Source organism: Schistocerca gregaria, chromosome 2 (genome assembly GCF_023897955.1).
Source record: "Schistocerca gregaria isolate iqSchGreg1 chromosome 2, iqSchGreg1.2, whole genome shotgun sequence".
In the NCBI taxonomy this organism is placed as follows: domain Eukaryota; kingdom Metazoa; phylum Arthropoda; class Insecta; order Orthoptera; family Acrididae; genus Schistocerca; species Schistocerca gregaria.
The window spans coordinates 848,410,339-848,430,220 of NC_064921.1; the positions used below are offsets into that span (position 1 = coordinate 848,410,339).

Below are 19,882 nucleotides of genomic sequence, written 5' to 3' on the forward strand. Positions count from 1 at the left end.
ACTGCACTAAGACACGGCATAAGAAAAATATATAGTGGTCAGTCAGAATTGTTTTATAGAAAACACAGGATTTATTAACTATGATTACAGCATCTCATAAATTAATTTATTTCGTAAAAGAAATCTATTACTGTTCATAATAAATAATTATGCTCATCATTAAAATACGTGAAACAAAGAGATCTTGTGTGTTCGAAGGTTTTCTTGCCTTAATACAGACCCATTCTAACAACAACTAAACTACAACCAAAGTAGAATGCAGTTTCTTAAAGCGTTCATTAATGACTCTGTCACAAGTTGATTCTGACTTGGTAAGAGGTACATGTGGTTTGTGGCAATCATTTTGTAAACATTTATAACGTATGTGTTGCCACTTTGATGTTTGTCATTAAAAACTGTCACTGTCAGTGCAGTTTCAGCAGGCCACGCTTGAAAATGAACCTGTAAGGTTTGAATTTAGTTGCATAATATAAATGGTGCAACTGTTGACAGAATCACTGACAAACGCTTTAAGAAATTTAATAACGATACTAGTTCCCCGTCAACAAAACATTGAAACTGAAAAATAAAATGTAGTTTACCAAGTAGACGGACGGAAATCACGAGCAACCATTATTGGATTATCTGGTACAAAGAAGACCGGACGGAAGACTGTGGCACATCGTCTACAGGAGATTAAGTCACAAAGACGACACCTTCATCCTCCAGTCGCCATCCCCAATTGCAAATGGAAGGGTCTAAACAACTTAGTTCACCTGGCTTGTGCGGTACCCGACCAAGCATAACACCGAGACAAGTACGCATCGAAGCCATGTTCAAGCAAACGGCTCTAGCGACCATGAAATTCCGACGTGTCTTTAGACAGAAGTCCACACTACAACCACCATCTGAGGAGGATAAACCCGTAAACACAGCCTACATCTCATTCGCCGGTAGCATACCGGGAAAGAGTGGCAGAATTTTATACAGACAAAAAATAAAAGGAGTGGACCACTCTCTAGCAAAGAATAAAACCCTTCTAGGGTCAGTAAAAGCTGGTCTGAGATCCCGAAAACCTGGCTTATATCACATATTGTATGAGTGTGGAAAAAGATACGTCGGACAAACCATTAGAGTGGTTGAAGGAAGGGAGTACGCATTAGGAGTGATTTAAAATGGAATGATCATATAAAGTTGATCGTCGGTAAAGCAGATGCCAGACTGAGATTCATTGGAAGAATCCTAAGGAAATGCAATCCGACAACAAAGGAAGTAGGTTACAGTACGTTTGTGCGCCCAATGCTTGAATACTGCTCAGCAGTGTGGGATCCGCACCAGGTAGGGTTGATAGAAGAGATAGAGAAGATCCAAGGGAGAGCAGCGCGCTTCGTTACAGGATCATTCAGTAATTGCGAAAGCGTTACGGAGATGATAGATAAACTCCAGTGGAAGACTCTGCAGGAGAGACGCTCAGTAGCCCGGTACGGGCTTTTGTTAAAGTTTCGAGAACATACCTTCACCGAAGAGTCAAGCAGTATATTGCTCCCTCCTACGTATATCTCGCGAAGAGACCATGAGGATAAAATCAGAGAGATTAGAGCCCACACTGAATCATACCGACAATCCTTCTTTCCACGTACAATACGAGACTGGAATAGAAGGGAGAACCGATAGAGGTACTCAGGGTACCCTCCGCCACACACCGTCAGGTGGCTTGCGGAGTATGGATGTAGATGTAGATGTAGATGTAGATGTAGATGTACATTGAACAAAAAGAGCACCCGACATTCAGTCAACGAAATCAGCAATTTCTGAACATTTCCAAGAGACTAGCCGCAGAATACGATATGAAAATACCAAATTTTTGAAAAATACATCTCTCGTTTGGGACTGAGTATACTTGGAGGCCATCTAAATCCAGCTGCAGAAGAACCTAATCAAGAATGACAATGGATTTCACTTAGTCACACGTGGTGTATGGTACCGAAGCTGCTTCAAAAGTGGGCAAACACCGAGAGGAGACTGAGTTTCGACTACCGAACGCGAGCCACCCACACCATAGTGGCCGCACGTCTCCGGAGTGGAGCAAGACAGATGTCCTCTCCGATGACGCAACACAAGCTTTCATCCGCGTTGTGACTTTGTGGATCAAGTTCCTCCGCTTTCCCTGTATGTTTTTGTTGTGGCCTTCACTCCAGAGACTGGTTTGATGCAGCTCTCCATGCTACACTATCCTGTGCAAGTTTCTTCATCTCCCAGTACCTACTGCAACCTACATCCTTCTGAATCTGCTTAGTGTATTCATCTCTTGCTCTCCCTCTACGGTTATTACCCTCCACGCTGCCCCCCCAACACCAAATTGGTGATCGCTTGATGCCTCAGAACATGTCCTACCAACCGATCCCTTCTTCTATTCAAGTTGTGCCACAAACTTCTCTTCTCCCCATTTCTATTCAATACCTCCTTATTGGTTATGTGATCTACCCATAAGACAAGCAATCTTCAGCATTCTTCTGTAGCACTACATTTCTAAAGCTTCTATTCTCTTCTTGTCCAAACTATTTAGCGTCCACGTTTCACTGCCATACATGGCTACACTCCATACAAATACTTTCAGAAACGACTTCCTGACACTTAAATCTATACTCGATGTTAACAAATTTCTCTTCTTCAGAAACGCTTTCCTTGCCATTGCTGGTCTACATTTTATATCCTTTCTACTTTGACCATCATCAGTTATTTTGTTCCCCAAATAGCAAAACTCATTTACTACTTTAAGCTTCTCATTTCCTAATCTAATACCCTCAGCATCGCCCGATCTAATTCGACTACATTCCATTATCCTCGTTTTGCTTTTGTCGATGTTCACCTTATATCTTCCTTTCGAGACACTGTCCATTCCGTTCAGCTGCTCTTCCAGGTCCTTTGCTGTCTCTGACAGAATTACAACGTCATCGGCGAACCTCAATGTTTTTATTTCTTCTCCACTTTACAGGGAAAGAGAGTATTCCAGTCAAGCTTTTGACAATGTTGACTGGAATATTCTCTTTCCCTGTATAGTGGAAAATTAAAATTGTAAAACTGCCATAGGCTACGATAGACTACCTTAAGTAACCGTAGAGTACGTTAATTTTCCTAGTAGTCTTGGTTAGTCAATATGGTAACCGCGTTACCTACACGTAAGGTGTGTTGCATACCTATTGTGCGATAGGCTCATTTCGATCGCTTTGTTCACGTACGCGAACAGTGTCTTGCCAGATTCCCCTAGAGACCGGAAGCAGTAAACCGTCTAGAAGCTCAGTGCGCACATATAAAAGATCACATATCCTGTGGAACATTTTTGTTCTATGTAGTTATCCTTCTGCTCGTTACTTAAAAATAAACTAAATTTATAGCAAGATTGAAACTGTCAATGTTTAATTTGTGCATTCACCAATATTGTGCTCTTTCGGGAGAGACGCCACATAGCACCATTTATATTACATTACAGAGCAGACAAGTCTGTGTGAAGAGTCGTGGATATCCAACCATTAAGCGCCTAGTTGTAGGTTCACTGACCTTCTACCTGTTTCCGTAGATTCTCACATTTGAATATTCGACCAGTTTGGCTGTTTTCGAGATACTCATTCACAGGCTATGCGTAATAATAATCCGCCCTTTGTCAAACTCGATTCTCTCAGTGGATTTCCCCATTTGCAGCCCATATCTTCGGTACGGTGATCCCTCGTCCGTGTCTGCTTCGTTTGCATACTTTTGTTGCAGAGTCACGTGCCCACAACGCCACAAGCCGGTATCCAATGTCGCAGTGGACCGTAGTCATAATGTTTTGGCTGGATAGTCCTCGCAATGGATATTCCGTTACAAATGAAAACAAATATAATTCAAAGACCGACAGAATCTCAAAATAGGAAGGTCGTGGCATGTGGTACATGCTGAAGCGAAGATTGTGAAACTCTTTGTGACCATGTGAGACTTCTCTGAAGTGCTTTGGTCGCTCAAATAAATATAAAACAAAGAGGGATATACAAAGAGGGATATATCACATGCAAAGTAAAATGTGCATCCTGTCAATATACAGGGCGTCTTATTAATGCAGTAAGATTCAATATTTTCGGAATCGTAGAAGATATAGAAACAACATTTTGGACATGTGATAGCAAAGGAATAAACATTTCCCATGTGGACAATACTCTTACTTTTTATATCTAAAAATATTATAAAGTCACTACAGTTATCCAAACGCAACTGTACATTTTAAATGCTTTTGGAAGGACATATAACTTTCATGAATTTTTCCGGATTGTAGTAAAGTTTATTATTATTCTTTTTATTATTTATATAGTTATTACTAATTTGTTACGTTCCAGCCTATTACTTACAATTTAAGCATAGACTGTATCAACAATTATTATTGTATATTATACATCAGCAACTAATGAAAATACATGTTTCAACTATTGCACGTAACATAATACTTGTTTAATTTATTCATTATTTTTCCTGAAGCGATAAGAGTCATCAGCCCATCTCTCTAGCCAGCTATTCTACGTGTTTTACATTTTGATCATGCCACACAAGTTATTAGAAGTGAGGAATACAAAACATGAAAATTCCATAAAGTAGTAGTTATTCTATAAGAAAACACAGTTTTGATGAAATGCAGAACAATAAAGACAAATAACAGGCAGGTAGATTTAAAGTGTCGCAGGCGGTAGTGAGCAAAAGCAAAAGTCAGAGCCGCAGAAAGACGAATTTGATAGAACACAAATAACGAATAGATGAGGAAATCAAGTGCAGTGACTAACTGAGAAAACATATATTAATAAACCATACAGGGAGAATATGGAAGCATTTGCTTTACTGTTTCGGAGACAAATTATTCATATATGTTAATATTTTTAGGGAGCGGTGTTTCAGTCCTTCGCAAATGTTACAGGTCACTGAATGTGCAGATTGTAGGGTAGCGTATTCCAGCAGCGGACAGCAGGAAGAGGGAAGGATATCAGTTTCAAACAGTGCAAATATTTATGTGGTTCATTAACCTACGTTTCGACACGTCTAAAAATGTCTTCATCAGAATTAAATTTTAAGAAACCGTAAAATTACATTGCGAGGAGGCAATGGTCAAAGTTTAGGGCAGACATCAGAGTCATACGTGCCAAAAGGTAGGACGTGTCTAATTTTAATTTCGACTAGAGCATATCCGCTCTCAACTTTGAGCTCTGGTTTCTCGCAATGCAATTTTACGGTTTCTTAAAATTTCATTTTGATGAAGACATCCCTAGAGGTGTCGAAACCTAGGTCAGTGTGCCAAAGAGTTATTTGCAACCGGTTGATTGTGAGATTCCTATGTTGAGGAACAGGGAAGGAGTTCACAACTGTTTTTGTTTTATTAATGGGCACAACTAAGATACTAGATAACGGTGACCTACTGTTACACTTTGATAAGGTGACAAGAATTGGATGTCTGATGTGAGGTACGGCGTTGGGGTGAATGTATGCGAATTGAGTAGCCGAAGAAGTAGATGTAGCGTATTGTAATCACGTCTATCAGAAACCGACTTGAAGAAGGCACTAGACACACAGCGTTCGGCGAGCAACGAACGAGTACAGGCCAGATGTCGAACAGTCGAAGTGTTCTTTGTGGCGTCAAGGAGTACTCACAAAGTGGAGAGCGCTTTAGACTAGAAATCCACACAACACCGTGCATCTAATCACTCTAGGAACATTATTTGAGCCATTCAGAAGCTCTACGGTATGGAAAGTAACCAGAATCTCTTACATGATGCACCCGTCGTCTAAGGGTAGAATTTTTGATTAGTAATCAAAACGTTCTCCGTCCTCGTTCGGAACCTTGGCACTGCTCAAACGGCAATTAATTTTATTAAACAATGTAGAAAGCTCAACGTCTCCCCAAAATTTATTGACAGATATTTTAGGAGTTCCTGCCATAGATCGCCGATCCTCAAAAAGAAACTTATTGTGCAGCTGTTTAATAGTAGAATTTCTTATCTTTTTGCTAAGGAAGATAGTCTGAATGAGAAGGCTTATATGTCTTATTCAGAAATTACTGAAGTTACTCTACTGGCCATTAAAATGGCTAAAGCAAGAAGAAATGCAGATGATAAATGGGCATTCATTGGAGAAATATATTATAGTAGAGCTGATATGTGCTTACATTTTCACGCAATTTGGGTGCATAGATCCTGAGAAATCAGTAACCAGAACAAACACTTCTGGCCGTAATAACGGCCTTGATACGCCTGGGCATTGAGTCGAACAAAGCTTGGATGGCGTGTACAGGTACAGATGCCCATGCAGCTTCAACACGATACCACAGTTCATCAAGAGTAGTGACTGGCGTATTGTGACGAGCCAGTTGCCCGGCCACCATTGACCAGACGTTTTCAACTGGTGAGAGGTCTGGAGAATGTGCTGGCCAGCGCAGCAGTCGAGGCCCGTACAGGACCTGCAACATGCGGTCGTGCATTATCCTGCTGAAATGTAGGGTTTCGCAGGGATCGAATGAAGGGTAGAGCCACAGGTCGCAACACATTTGAAATGTAACGTCCACTGTTCAAAGTGCCGTCAATGCGAACAAGAGGTGACCGTGATGTGTAACCAATGGAGAACCACACCACCACGCCAGGTGATACGACAGTATGGCGATGACGAATACACGCTTCCAATGTGCGTTCACCATGATGCCCCAAACACGGATGTGACCATAATGATGCTGTAAACAGAACCTGGATGCGTCCGAAAGAATGACGTTTTGCCATTCGTGCACCCAGGTTCGTCGTTGAGTACACCATCGCTCCTGTCTGTGATGCACCGTCAAGGGTAACCGCAGCCGTGGTCTCCGAGCTGATAGTCCATGCTGCTGCAAACGTCGTCGAACTGTTCGTGCACATGGTTGTTGTCTTTGCAAACGTCCCCATCTTTTGACTCAGGGATCGAGACGTGGCTGCACGATCAGTTACAGCCATGCGGATAAGACGCCTGTCATTTCGACTGCTAGTGATAAGAGCCCGTTGGGATCCAGCACGGCGTTCCGTAATACCCTCCTGAACCCACCGATTCCATATTCTGCTAACAGCCATTGGATCACGAGCAACGCGAGCAGCAGTGTCGCGATACAACAAACCGCAATCATGATAGGCTACAATCCGACCTTTATCAACGTCGGAAACGTCATGGTAGGCATCACAACGACGTTTCACCAGGCAACGCCGGTCAACTGCTGTTTGTGTATGAGAAATCGGTTGGAAACGTTCCTCATGTCAGCACGTTGTAGGTGTCGCCACCGGCACCTTCTTGAGTGAATGCTCTGAAAAGCTAACCATTTGCATAGCACAGCATCTTCTTCCTGCCTGTTAAATTTCTCGTCTGTTGCACGTCATCTTCGTGGTGTTACAATTTTAGTGGCCAACAGTGTAGTAGCACTTCCTATAATTTCCAAATAGTCTCCTTTTGGTTAATGGGAGATGAATGACTGGCGCTACGCAAAGAGGGGATTGTGAATAGGCACGACAAGAAGCTTGCTAGCTTAACTGGAAAGCTTAATGGAAACTTTAAAACAACTAGTCACAATAGTGCCACAAATGAGCCTAAGTTCTTCGAGCGTGTCGTCAATAAAACAGATATCGTGTTCTTACCTCATGAGAATGCACTTCTTTCGAAAGGGTTGAAATTTAATATCGAACCAGAAGCAGTAAAATCGAATACTTTATAAAATATAATAGTGGATCTAAAAATTGGGCTAGAATGTTCATAAACGCCAAAAATTAAACAAACACTTTTGGCTTACGAATTTTGTAAAATTTTGAGTAATGGTTTACATGATAGTCAAAAAGACAATAATGCACGCAAGACACTAAAAAGCATCAACCAAAAATTATTACAGAACGATGCTCTCATTACGAAATCAGACAAGGGGAAGTCTGTAATTATATCTACTAAAAAAGAATATAAAAAGTTAATAGGAGAAATTCGTAAAAAGTGGCTTACCACCATGAACCCCAAACTCCCTAAAATGAGAAGTCAATTTAAGGTCCATAAAATACATCATCCAATCCGTCCAATCGTTGATAGTACAGAGACCGCCGATCACAAATTGGCAAGGTGCTTACATAATAAAACAAAAAATAATTTTGTTTTTGTAAAAAATTACACAATTAAAAATTCCACTGAATTAGCCAGGTTTTTGAGATCTGTAACCTGTACTGACGAATCCAAACTCGTCTCTTTCGATATAACAAGTCTATATACAAATGCACCTGTTGACCAAAGCCTCCAGATTTTCTCGTTATTGTTGTGGTCTTCAGTCCTAAGACTGGTTTGATGCAGCTCTCCATGCTACTATATCCTGTGCAAGCTTCTTCATCCCCAGTACCTACTGCAGAATACATCCTTCTGAATCTGCTTAGTGTATTCATCTCTTGGTCTCCCTCTACGATTTTTACCTCCACGCTGTCCTCCACTACTAAATTGGTGATCCCTTGATGCTTCAGAACATGTCCTACCAACCTATTCCTTCTTCTAGTCAAGTTGTGCCACAAACTCCTCTTCTCCCCAATTCTATTCAGTACCTCCTCATTAGTTATGTGATCTACCCATGTAATCTTCAGCATTCTTCTGTAGCATCACATTTCGAAAGCTTCTACTCTCTTCTTGTCTAAACTATTTATCGTCCATGTTTCACTTCCGTGCATGGCTACACTCCATACAAAACCGAGCGAGGTGGCGCAGTGGTTAGCACACTGGACTCGCATTCGAGAGGACGACGGTTCAATCCTGTCTCCAGCCAACCTGATTTAGGTTTTCCGTGATTTCCCTAAATCGTTTGAGGCAAATGCCGGGATGGTTCCTTTGAAAAGGGCACGGCCGATTTCCTTCCCAATCCTTCCCTAACCCGAGCTTGCGCTCCGTCTCTAATGACCTCGTTGTCGACGGGACGTTAAACACTAACCACCACCACCACCACCACTCCATACAAATACTTTCAGAAACGACTTCCTGACACTTAAATCTATACTCGATGTTAACAAATTTCTCTTCTTCAGAAACGATTTCCTTGCCATTGCCAGTCTACATTTTATATCCTCTCTAATTCGACACTCCCCAAATAACAAAACTCCTTTACTACTTTAAGTGTGTCATTTCCTACTCTAATTCCCTAAGTATCATCCGATTTAATTCGACTACATACCATTATCCAAGTTTTACTTTTGTTGATGTTCATCTTTTATCTTACTTTAGACACTGTCCATTCCGTTCAACTGCTCTTCCAAGTCCTTTTCTGTCTCTGACAGAATTACAATGTCATCGGCGAACCTCAATGTTTTTATCTCCTCTCCATGGATTTTAATACCTACTCCGAACTTTTCTTTTGATTCCTTTACTGTTTGCTCTATATACAGATGGAACAGCATCGGGGAGAGGCTACAACCCTGTCTCACTCCCTTCCCAACCACTGTTTCCCTTTCATGTCCCTCGACTCTTATTACTGCCATCTGGTTTCTGTACAAATTCTAAATAGCCTTTCGTTCACTGTATTTTACCCCTGCCACCTTGTACAAATGACTCACGCGCCTAAGGCAGTACCGTGCTGCTTCATTCTGAAGTTAAGGGTATGAAATTAGACATATTACTAGAAATGGAGTTATTTGAACATCTATGGTATGACAAAGACTGCATCCTTAATGACCAACTCCAGTTAAAAAACAAAAAATTTTTTGAAGGTTTTATCCCTTTTTTCAGCACTTCACATCCTACCATACGATAGCCGTTGCATTCATGCGCTCGCTTGGTGTCACGGATGGTCAATTCGCTCAGTCACCCTCTAGGTTCCCTTAATTTTAGTTATGACGGCTGCCCTTTTTTCTTTCATTTAACGCCTAATAATGAGTGATTCTTGTACATGTTCACAGTATTCTCACTTCTTGCAAGCTCCAATATTTCTAATATGGTCCAAATAGCCATTCCGACTTAGTTATAATCATCCAAGTTTAATATGGTGATGCAAGGATGTTTTTTAGTCATATTCATTCCAAGTCCGAGCTCTGGCCTAATATTAGGAAATAAATCCCTAACCTTAAAAAAAAATGTTGAAGTGACGTCGTACGTCTCTTCACGCATATACACATAACTTTGCTGACCATTTTGGTAACTCCTGATAGCACTAATCACTTTGACCTCTGTCGATCAATAGATAATAAGGGCGATGAAAGCGACGTTGTAAGTCCTTTCACGCATATATATTAAGCCCGTAATATTATTTGACCTTTCATGTCAACAGCTATTAGAACACAAAGGTAATTTGTCTGTTCCACGTTATATGCGTTGACAGACCTCATTTGATTAAGCTTCCTGGTTCAGTACCTCAAGTACCTGATTTTAAGAAACCAGTTTAGCTTTAGGCTCTTTTTACACTATTTTGGTACATATCCGATAGCACTATTCAAAATAACTTCTGATGGTCATTAGATATTAAGGGCGATAAGGCGACATTGTACGTCCTTTCACGCAATTACATTAAGCCTATCATACTAACTTTTCTGGTCAATAGTGCTTAGAATTTAATATAGTAACTTTACACGCTTATCCAAGCGTAGTCATCAAGTATTATCACCGATCCCAAGTAATTGAAAAAAATGGGTTATTCAACCCCCATATTTCTAGCTTGCTTCTAGTTGATGGTTTTTTGTCTGTCCTGCGTGCATGCATTTTGACCATCCGTGGAATTTGCTATCCCGCATATATAGTTTCAGCCTATCCACGTTCTATAGTTCTATAAAATCGTCCTCGAGCTAGGACATTATACATAGACACGCATTAAATTCCTGCGCCTTTGACCCGGTCATCGGATGACTTTCGTAACACATTTTATGCCAATCACATGGAAGAAGACAATTTCTCAATTTGCGCATGCGCGTTCTTTTCTGACAGTCTGACAGTCTATCTGCCGGCGCCGCCCCAGTTTACCTGAGAGCCCACGGCCCACCGAACGTTGGCTGGGGCGAGGAAACACGCTTCTGACGTTTGAGCTAAGTACAGCTACGCGGGTCAGTCCAAAAGAAATGCACACTCTTTTTTTAAAAAAATCCATCTTTTATTCTACATGTTTGAAAGTTTTACTGTGTGTAGATACATCCTTTAGGAACAATATTTTCATTTCTCCATATAATTTCCATCCCTCTCAACCGCCTTACGCCATCTTGGAACCAGCGCGTGTATACCCGCACGGTAATATTCTGGACCAACCTGTTGGAGCCACTGTTTGGCAGCGTTCATCTTCAAACCTTGTTCCACGAAGAGAATCTTTCAGTTTCCCAAAGAGATGATAGTCACATGAGCCAGGTCAGGACTGTGAGGCGGGTGTTTCAGTGTTGTCGATCGGAGTTTTGTGATCGCTTCCACGGTTTTTTGACTGACATGTGGCCCTGCATTGTCGTGCAACAGCAAAACATCCTGCTTTTGTCGATGTGGTCGAACACGACTCAGTCGAGCTTGAAGTTTCTTCAGTGCCGTCACATATGCATAAGAATTTATGGTGGTTGCACTTGGCATGATGTCCACAAGCAAGAGCACTTCGGAATCGAAAAACACCCTAGCCATAAATTTTCCAGCACAGGGTGTGGTTTTGATTTTTTTTTTTTCTTGGGTTAATTTGCATGATGCCACTCCATTGATTGCCTCTTCATCTCTGGTGAAAAATGATGGAGTCATGTTTCATCATCTGTCACAATTCTTCCAAGAAATTCATCTATGCCATTCTCGTACTGTTCCAAAAGTTCGCTGCAAACCGTTGTTCTTCTTTCTTTGTGAGCCATTGTCAACATCCTGGAGACACTCCTGGTACAAACCTTTTTTAACCCACAAACCTTTCAGTATTCTGCAAACATTTCCTTCCCTATCCCAACGTAGAGTGACAATTCTTTCATTGTGATGCGTCTGTCAGCAGCCAGCAACTCATTAACTCTCTGCACATTGTCTGAAGTGTGTGCAGTATGGGGCCTACCGCTGCGAGGATGATCTTCAATATTGCCGTGCCTGCTTTCATCACGTAACCTGCTTCCCCACCGACTAACTGTACAGAGATCGACAGCAGCATCTCTATACACCTTTTTCAACCTCTTGTGGATGTTTCCCACTGTCTCGTTTTGACAACACAGGAATTCTATGACAGCACGTTGCTTCTGACGAACGCCAAGTGTAGAAGCCATCTTGAAGGCAAGCTGTAACGGTGCCACTCACGGGAACAGGTTGAACTAAGTTTGAAAACAAGTGGGAAGGATGTACCAACAGACTGTAAAACTTTCAGACATGCAGAATGAAAACCGTATTTTTACAAAAATAGTGTGCATTTCTTTTGGAGTGACCCTCGTATTAACATGGTAGACACGTCCTGTTTATTTTACATTTTACGTGAGTCTTTCGCCCTTTGGGGCCTTCTGTGTTAATATTTGATCATGCCTCTTTAGATAGTTTGTTGTTTTAGTGTGTTCCGAAGAAGCTATGGTTATCCGCGCCGAAACCTAGGTCAACTTGGATTTTCTATTTGCAATCGAGGCGGATTCTTTATAATCATTGAATTCATTAATGTACTGAAAGAAGTAGCAGCCCAAAATGTCTTGCAAATATTGTTTTGGATAAACGAAAGTAATGTCAAATATATGTGGCACATAGCACAGTTATACACCAGATACAATTTTTATATTACTCTCTCTATGACTTTTGTACTAGCTGAATTGTACCGAATAGAAAAAGAACTTACCTAATATGCTGGGTGAAAATTATAAATTCGGAATCTACACAAAAAATCAAAACACAGAACATATTCTAAAATACAAAAACTTAAGGTCACAATGCACAAATGCAAGATCCTGCTTTCATGCCAGTATATTAAATCTGAACGACCCTAAATGGCCTGCATGTACAATATTTTGAGACTAGAATACCCTGGCACATGAACGTTGAAAAGTTATAGAGAGAATCTGGAAGACTCTCAAAACATAATTTTTTCATAACAATGGCAGTGACATTTGGCACTATCCCAGACGAAAAACGAACAACTGATATCAAATAGTCGGATGAACACTGAACTGGATACTGTATATTGTTGAAAATGATAGATGAGAGCAAAGGCCACTATGGTTGTACATTTATAGTGGTCTGTACATGGTCGATTGAAGAAATAAACGCATAAAAATCGGTGAATAGGCAGCAAACTTCTGTATGATCCCAGATCGTACAGATTCACATATACTAACCTTCGTTCTCTGTAAATGTCAGGGTCGCCTTGAAGTTCTGGTCACTAGTAGATTCAAGGACGATCTTCTGTGGAGTCTTGGCAACAGGAGCTGCCAGCTTTGAGTCCTCATCAGTTATATATTTCAGAGGTGTCAGTTTTTTGTTCTCTTTTAATGTAACCACTGGTGTTGTATAACTGTAGTCAGGAGACCTCTCCAGCTTATGAACAGGTAGTTTTGTTGCCGATATCTGTTTTATCATACCGATGCTGTTTGATGTGGTCCAACCACCATTCCATGGTGTCTCTATAGTTGGGCCTAAATGCTCAGTTGTTGCGTCACTGCCCAGAAGACGAATTGCCAGTGCCTCTTCTGTACCCGGTTTTGGAAGTTCAGTTGTCGATATCACCTGAACTGCTTCTGAGTCCACTGGTGTCTCCTCGTCATCAGTGTCACTGAGCGGAAACCGCGAGCTCACTGATGCTATGTAGTTGAGCGCAGACCTTGCATTCTGTAGCACCCCACTGAAATCTATCATGGACACGTGGTTTAGTTGAGCCATTGCCAGCCACAGCACGAGAATCAGGGAGGCTGAGTGGCGCATCATGTGGCTTCAGTGTGTCAACCTGTAACACCACAGAATCTTCAAATACCCTCGTTACTGACATATTCTTTAGCATTATTACTATTATTATTATCAAAACTGTTAGTTCCATTGTAGGACGTAACTTTCAGGTTAAATTTCGTAGTCAAAATTCCTCTTAAATTTGATGAACGCAACTTTTGATAACAAAGTTTGTAGAAAAACACCACTAAAAATATAGCATCTCAGATGGAATAGTATTTACATTAGGAGACTACATAGTATATGATTAAAAAAATTATGGCTATAAGCTTTGGATCTAATAAGTAGTAACCAAACACTGAACTTTTATTAAAGCATGTTCTGATAAAGTGTGACTGATATTAGGTTAATAAGTATTTTGAGTAAGAACATTTATTTCAAAGCAGAGGCGAAGGCAATGGGAAATGATATCCCATGGTCAAGGAGCATTACGGTTTTTCCAACATCAGAGATAAAAATAAGACACTGTCAGCCAACAAAGGCTATGCTAAACTCTGACTACATATAGTCCATATCTGGCAAACCTTTTTCGGTTTCGGAAACAATTTATATGTGCTTCTGGAACACCTCTGATTCATATTATTTGAGTGACCAATTGAAGCACACGTTACCTCTGTGGGGAGACCATGTTTAACCACAAGACATCTGTTTGACATAAGTTCAAATAAAGAAAACTGGAACATATTGGGCAAATTACCTACATACATTTCAGATAACTGAAACAGGCTACCCTGGACACTTTAATCATGCAAAACAGACTGCAGATAAGGTCACATTTATTGCAAAATAATATAATGGTAGTCTTGGAATAGAGATCCTAACTTGAATGTTACCACACAATACTCCCATTGGAATCAGGAATAATTTTGTAAATAACTGCACATTAATATTTAATTTGTAAATCAAATTGTCCTGATTGTTCGAAAACACTAGTTTGATAGAGACTTTGTTAGAGATGTTAATTAAGATGTGTATATTATGTTAGTTTGAATGTTTGTAGTATCAGACACAATGTCAAACCCTCTGTTGGCAGCAATCATGACCCATCTTAAGTGGGACTAAGTAGCCTTTGGAATAGACACAATCAATTAAATGATTTTATAAAAATTAAAACTTATTAAACACTCTTTATAACAGAGTAAGCCCAATCACATAATAGAAGCACAACCCAATTTAGAATCTAGGCAACAAGCAGTCATGTATTGACATAGCACATCCATATCTATCATTTACTGAAGTTGCATATTGTGTGTTATATTGTATTTTTATTTTTTGCCATAGTTTTTTGTTTTAGTTGTATTGTTAAATACTCATTGCAAAGTTCTACTGAGATATCCACTCATCAACTTTGGTTACTCACACAAACTCTTTGTCTCTCTGTGGCAATGCAGGAGCGAGTTTTTATCTTTGGTATGCTGCCAAGGTCTGGAGCCAATCAGGGTACAGTGGTGATTGCACCATAAGGCATATATACGTACACACATATACACATATTTGAATAGGGAACTTCTGACACTGTAATACAGAGGTACTGGCGGCCTTGCCGCAGTGGATACACCTGTTCCTGTCAGATCACCTAAGTTAAGCGCTGTTGGGCATGGCCGGCATTTGGATGAGTGACCATCCAGGCTGTCATGCGCTGTTGCCATTTTTGGGGTGCACTCAGCCTGGTGATGCCAATTGAGGAGCTTCTCGACCGAACAGTAGCGGCTCCGGTCAAAGAAAACCATCATAACAACTGTTAGAGTGGTGTGCTGACCACATGCCACTCCTATCCGGATCATCAGCTGAGGATGATACGGGGATTGGATGGTCCCGATGGGCCACTTGTGGCCGGAAGACGGAGTGCTTTTTTTATGTTTGCTGTCAGTAAGATGTACTTGTTTTGTTGTGCAAATCTTGAGATACTATGTGTTAATTAGAAATGTGGTATGTCTGGTAACCTGCATAATTTTTTTTGTATTATGATATATTTGTTCTGGTTTAATGCTGTCAGAGAATGTTATGAAAAACAATATCACTGACAGTAAACTCTTGTGTAGGAGTCCTGTCCCTAAAAGCATGTGTGACATCAGAGCATACCACACAGGAGACTTACTCGGTCGTGAAACGTAAGCGTGAACAGATGCAAGTGATGTGCACAGTAGTGCCTATGTGAGGCGCAATTGTTATTAACGAGGCGCCAAGAGCATGATCAGTGTGGGCAGAAGCAAGAAGCTTCAATATCATCAAGATTGGGCCACATCATTGGTCAATAAGAATCATGATGTGCTCACATTATCACTTGGAGCAATGGCAACACTGTAGATGACAGCAAAGACGGTGGATTGACATCTGCAACGAACTCTAAGATTGTCTTACTTTCATTCACATTAGAAACTCCATGAGGCCTTTCCCAGTGTTAACTTCAGTGAATTTCTTTTTTCAGTAATAAGTGTTCTACGTAAAAACTTTAGGTACCTGATCTTGTCGTTACCCTCAGTCATGGTCACCTACTTAGGGTCCCATATCTTTCGAGTTATTAAATACTCCAGTGTCGTTGTTTAAATAGTGAAAATAAAAGTTTTTAAAGACTACAGTTGCCAGTTTCGTTTTGTTTGCCAAAACGATAACTGAAAGTAATTAATAATGAAGCCTCCACAAATTATCTGTGATGTTCAATAATATTTAGAGACAAAGTAATTCTTGGTAATCAAGTGAAGTAACTTAAAATTAAAGTAATTCTCACAATTTATACTTTACGAAAGGAATGAATGGAGTTCATGTATTTCACATCAGTGTCTACTATAATAATGGTACTGTGTACTGACCTGGTTCATGTTTTGGCTTTGTCAATCTGTTGAAAGTCAACAGTTGCTTATTTTATCCACTAAATTTTCGTAAGTATATAGGAAAGGGGGCTACCAGCACACATTTCTTTATGTGGCCCCATTCTCTATCTACAAGAATACTGAATTTCAAATCCGTTTCAGATACCATTTGCATTTTCGCAGAAATAAAATTAAAAACTGGTTTTTGTGGACAAAGAAAATAAACATCTTTAAAAATCCCAGAATGAGATTTTCACTCTGCAGCGGAGTGTGCGCTGATATGAAACTTCCTGGCAGATTAAAACTGTGTGCCCGACCGAGACTCGAACTCGGGACCTTTGCCTTTCGCGGGCAAGTGCTCTACCAACTCAGCTACCGAAGCACGACTCACGTCCGGTACTCACAGCTTTAGTTCTGCCAGTATCCGTCTCCTACCTTCCAAACTTTACAGAAGCTCTTCTGCGAAACATGCAGAACTAGCACTCCTGAAAGAAAGGATATTGCGGAGACATGGCTTAGCCACAGCCTGGGGGATGTTTCCAGAATGAGATTTTCACTCTGCAGCGGAGTGTGCGCTGATATGAAACTTCCTGGCAGATTAAAACTGTGTGCCCGACCGAGACTCGAACTCGGGACCTTTGCCTTTCGCGGGCAAGTGCTCTACCAACTGAGCTACCGAAGCACGACTCACGTCCGGTACTCACAGCTTTAGTTCTGCCAGTATCCGTCTCCTACCTTCCAAACTTCACAGAAGCTCTTCTGCGAAACATGCAGAACTAGCACTCCTGAGAGAAAGGATATTGCGGAGACATGGCTTAGCCACAGCCTGGGGGATGTTTCCAGAATGAGATTTTCACTCTGCAGCGGAGTGTGCGCTGATATGAAACTTCCTGGCAGATTAAAACTGTGTGCCCGACCGAGACTCGAACTCGGGACCTTTGCCTTTCGCGGGCAAGTGCTCTACCAACTGAGCTACCGAAGCACGACTCACGTCCGGTACTCACAGCTTTAGTTCTGCCAGTATCCGTCTCCTACCTTCCAAACTTTACAGAAGCTCTTCTGCGAAACATGCAGAACTAGCACTCCTGAGAGAAAGGATATTGCGGAGACATGGCTTAGCCACAGCCTGGGGGATGTTTCCAGAATGAGATTTTCACTCTGCAGCGGAGTGTGCGCTGATATGAAACTTCCTGGCAGATTAAAACTGTGTGCCCGACCGAGACTCGAACTCGGGACCTTTGCCTTTCGCGTTCAAGTGCTCTACCAACTCAGCTACCGAAGCACGACTCACGTCCGGAACTCACAGCTTTAGTTCTGCCAGTATCCGTCTCCTACCTTCCAAACTTTACAGAAGCTCTTCTGCGAAACATGCAGAACTAGCACTCCTGAAAGAAAGGATATTGCGGAGACATGGCTTAGCCACAGCCTGGGGGATGTTTCCAGAATGAGATTTTCACTCTGCAGCGGAGTGTGCGCTGATATGAAACTTCCTGGCAGATTAAAACTGTGTGCCCGACCGAGACTCGAACTCGGGACCTTTGCCTTTCGCGGGCAAGTGCTCTACCAACTGAGCTACCGAAGCACGACTCACGTCCGGTACTCACAGCTTTAGTTCTGCCAGTATCCGTCTCCTACGTTCCAAACTTTACAGAAGCTCTTCTGCGAAACATGCAGAACTAGCACTCCTGAAAGAAAGGATATTGCGGAGACATGGCTTAGCCACAGCCTGGGGGATGTTTCCAGAATGAGATTTTCACTCTGCAGCGGAGTGTGCGCTGATATGAAACTTCCTGGCAGATTAAAACTGTGTGCCCGACCGAGACTCGAACTCGGGACCTTTGCCTTTCGCGGGCAAGTGCTCTACCAACTGAGCTACCGAAGCACGACTCACGTCCGGTACTCACAGCTTTAGTTCTGCCAGTATCCGTCTCCTACGTTCCAAACTTTACAGAAGCTCTTCTGCGAAACATGCAGAACTAGCACTCCTGAAAGAAAGGATATTGCGGAGACATGGCTTAGCCACAGCCTGGGGGATGTTTCCAGAATGAGATTTTCACTCTGCACTCCTTTCTTTCAGGAGTGCTAGTTCTGCATGTTTCGCAGAAGAGCTTCTGTAAAGTTTGGAAGGTAGGAGACGGATACTGGCAGAACTAAAGCTGTGAGTACCGGACGTGAGCTCAGTTGGTAGAGCACTTGCCCGCGAAAGGCAAAGGTCCCGAGTTCGAGTCTCGGTCGGGCACACAGTTTTAATCTGCCAGGAAGTTTCATATCAGCGCACACTCCGCTGCAGAGTGAAAATCTCATTCTGGAAACATCCCCCAGGCTGTGGCTAAGCCATGTCTCCGCAATATCCTTTCTTTCAGGAGTGCTAGTTCTGCATGTTTCGCAGAAGAGCTTCTGTAAAGTTTGGAAGGTAGGAGACGGATACTGGCAGAACTAAAGCTGTGAGTACCGGACGTGATTCGTGCTTCGGTAGCTCAGTTGGTAGAGCACTTGCCCGCGAAAGGCAAAGGTCCCGAGTTCGAGTCTCGGTCGGGCACACAGTTTTAATCTGCCAGGAAGTTTCATATCAGCGCACACTCCGCTGCAGAGTGAAAATCTCATTCTGGAAACATCCCCCAGGCTGTGGCTAAGCCATGTCTCCGCAATATCCTTTCTCTCAGGAGTGCTAGTTCTGCATGTTTCGCAGAAGATCTTCTCTAAAGTTTGGAAGGTAGGAGACGGATACTGGCAGAACTAAAGCTGTGAGTACCGGACGTGAGTCGTGCTTCGGTAGCTCAGTTGGTAGAGCACTTGCCCGCGAAAGGCAAAGGTCCCGAGTTCGAGTCTCGGTCGGGCACACATTTTTAATCTGTCAGGAAGTTTCATATCAGCGCACACTCCGCTGCAGAGTGAAAATCTCATTCTGGAAACATCCCCCAGACTGTGGCTAAGCCATGTCTCCGCAATATCCTTCCTTTCAGGAGTGCTAGTTCTGCATTTTTCGCAGAAGAGCTTCTGTAAAGTTTGGAAGGTAGGAGACGGATACTGGCAGAACTAAAGCTGTGAGTACCGGACGTGAGTCGTGCTTCGGTAGCTCAGTTGGTAGAGCACTTGCCTGCGAAAGGCAAAGGTCCCGAGTTCGAGTCTCGGTCGGGCACACAGTTTTAATCTGCCAGGAAGTTTCATATCAGCGCACACTCCGCTGCAGAGTGAAAATCTCATTCTGGAAACAT

General features: G+C 42.0%; 1 protein-coding gene across 4 annotated transcripts in view; it reads right to left on the reverse strand.

Annotated features, from left to right (window-relative positions):
• Nucleotides 1-19,882, reverse strand: part of LOC126335209 (uncharacterized) — a 99,733-nt gene that overhangs the window by 54,883 nt on the left and 24,968 nt on the right. For all 4 annotated transcript variants that reach the window (XR_007564825.1, XM_049998224.1, XM_049998223.1 and 1 more), the window contains exon 2: nucleotides 13,254-13,858. Coding sequence is in view for 3 of the 4 variants with exons in the window: in XM_049998224.1 (XP_049854181.1) it covers nucleotides 13,254-13,839 (586 nt within the window). In the remaining variant the exon portion in view is untranslated. The remainder of the gene's footprint in view (nucleotides 1-13,253; nucleotides 13,859-19,882) is intronic.